The sequence below is a fragment of the Phytophthora infestans genome, genomic scaffold (assembly GCF_000142945.1).
Source record: "Phytophthora infestans T30-4 supercont1.6 genomic scaffold, whole genome shotgun sequence".
In the NCBI taxonomy this organism is placed as follows: domain Eukaryota; phylum Oomycota; class Peronosporomycetes; order Peronosporales; family Peronosporaceae; genus Phytophthora; species Phytophthora infestans.
In genome coordinates this window covers 1,353,561-1,355,139 of record NW_003303753.1, presented here as the reverse complement: position 1 = coordinate 1,355,139, position 1,579 = coordinate 1,353,561, and the positions used below count along the sequence as shown (strand labels likewise).

The window sequence follows — 1,579 nt, the reverse complement described above, 5'->3', positions numbered from 1 at the left end:
CCGCAGCCCCCAGCCCCACGTCGTGTCACTGGCGGACTCAAGCCCGATTGGATGAGGCAAAAGGAGAGTCTTTCGCGCTCTCGCTTCTGCATTGATGACAACGCGGTCGTTGACACGAGACTTTATCGAGACAATCGAGCGCGTCCTATTACGAATGTGCCTGTGGTGGCCACGCCTTGTCAAGCATCGACACAGCAGGATCGAAACCCCGACCAACGAGAAGACGCTGGCGGTCCTGATGGAGTTTTTGGACGAGCTCAAAGACTTCGCTTCGGTAAGCGATGGAATACTCGGGAGTTCGGGATAAAGGACCCTCCTGGCACACTGAGGCAGCCACAGAGGTCGTACTCGATGCCCTCTTACGGCCGCTCGCAGTATTCGGACCAGAATGAATCTGTCTATGTGCCTCCTGTGCCGAATTCTTCTCGTCAGCCTCGTTCCATTCTGCGGCGTGTCAGTCGATATAATGATGAGCCTGCGATTGACGCCGGAAGCTGATTACGAACGATCGAGATCATAGCCAGTGGCTTGGAGCATTTTTGCAGATCAGAGTGGACAAGTTCTGCGAAATGAAAAAAGAAAAGAAAAAAGGAGCCATGTGAAGCAACATCACGCTTTTTTGCAGAAACTTATTCTTTGACCTCGCACAACTAACTTTAAATCATTGACTACCGTAGATACTCGGCCTTCTCCGTCGGTCTCTAATTGTCCATGACTCGCGCAGATAAGCAATGAGGTCCTGTAACAAGATTGCACACGATAACGGCGTTAGAGAACAATTAGCAACATCAAGTGAAATGTGAAAAATGTGCACCTTGATGAAATCTTGTCGAAGACCAGCAGGGATGTTCAAGTGTTGAACATACTCAGACAGAGAGCTCTCGATCTTCTCAAGTTTCGTTATGCGTGCTTTCCATATCTCGCTAAGGTCCGTGCGGCGCTCGAAGTCACGGTAATAATCCACCAAAGTAATCACTTGTTCGGCACATCCGCTCACACCAGGACCATACTTGGTCCGCAACGCAGTCAGGTAACTCTGCTCATCATGGAAATCACCTTGCTTGGATTCACACGTCGCCAGAGCAAGCTCGGACGCAGGTGTCGGTGTTTCAGGAGAACGAGGTTTCAGTTGGGCTTCGCGTGGGTTAATCACTCGCGAAGATTTCAATAGTTCCAAGTGACCCGCCATTCTGTGCAAGGATGTCTGGATATCTTCGCACTCCCTGTGGCTTCCGAATAGTTGTGATTCGACATGGACGCTAGCACTTTGCTTCCTTCCAGAGTCCTTGCTCTCTGAACTTCGTCCCTTTTGAACGTCCACGGCAGAATTGGATGCCAAGCTTTTAGCACCCACTTTAACCTTTGCAACACCATTCACCGGTACCTTGCCTGTAGAGTTGCCGGAAGAGCCATCCGCCACTGCAGGGGCAGTGGAAGCAGTCACATCTGAAGCCATCTTCTTCACCACCCGCTCCACTAAGGACGTCACAAAGCTTCGGACGTCCTTGCTTACTTGGGCATCATGTATTGTTGTCTTGTCCACCTTGTCTTCAGCACATTCTTTGGCATCCTGGTTGAC

The 1,579-nt window shown here is 50.5% G+C and overlaps 2 protein-coding genes across 2 annotated transcripts in view; one reads left to right on the top strand and one right to left on the bottom strand.

Moving 5' to 3' along the window:
• The window catches only part of PITG_04577 (uncharacterized protein), a gene marked incomplete at both ends in the record, with an annotated part of 2,403 nt that extends 1,905 nt beyond the window's left edge, over positions 1-498 (top strand). Inside the window, one exon of the mRNA XM_002905291.1 lies at positions 14-498. Coding sequence (XP_002905337.1) covers positions 14-498 — 485 coding nt within the window. The remainder of the gene's footprint in view (positions 1-13) is intronic.
• A 163-nt stretch (positions 499-661) lies between these two features.
• PITG_04576 (uncharacterized protein) lies at positions 662-1,189 on the bottom strand (the record flags this gene model as incomplete). Its single annotated transcript, XM_002905290.1, has 3 exons — positions 662-739; positions 815-1,060; positions 1,154-1,189. 3 exons carry the CDS (start codon positions 1,187-1,189, stop codon positions 662-664), a joined length of 360 nt encoding a protein of 119 aa, XP_002905336.1.
• Between the last annotated feature and the right edge of the window lie 390 nt (positions 1,190-1,579).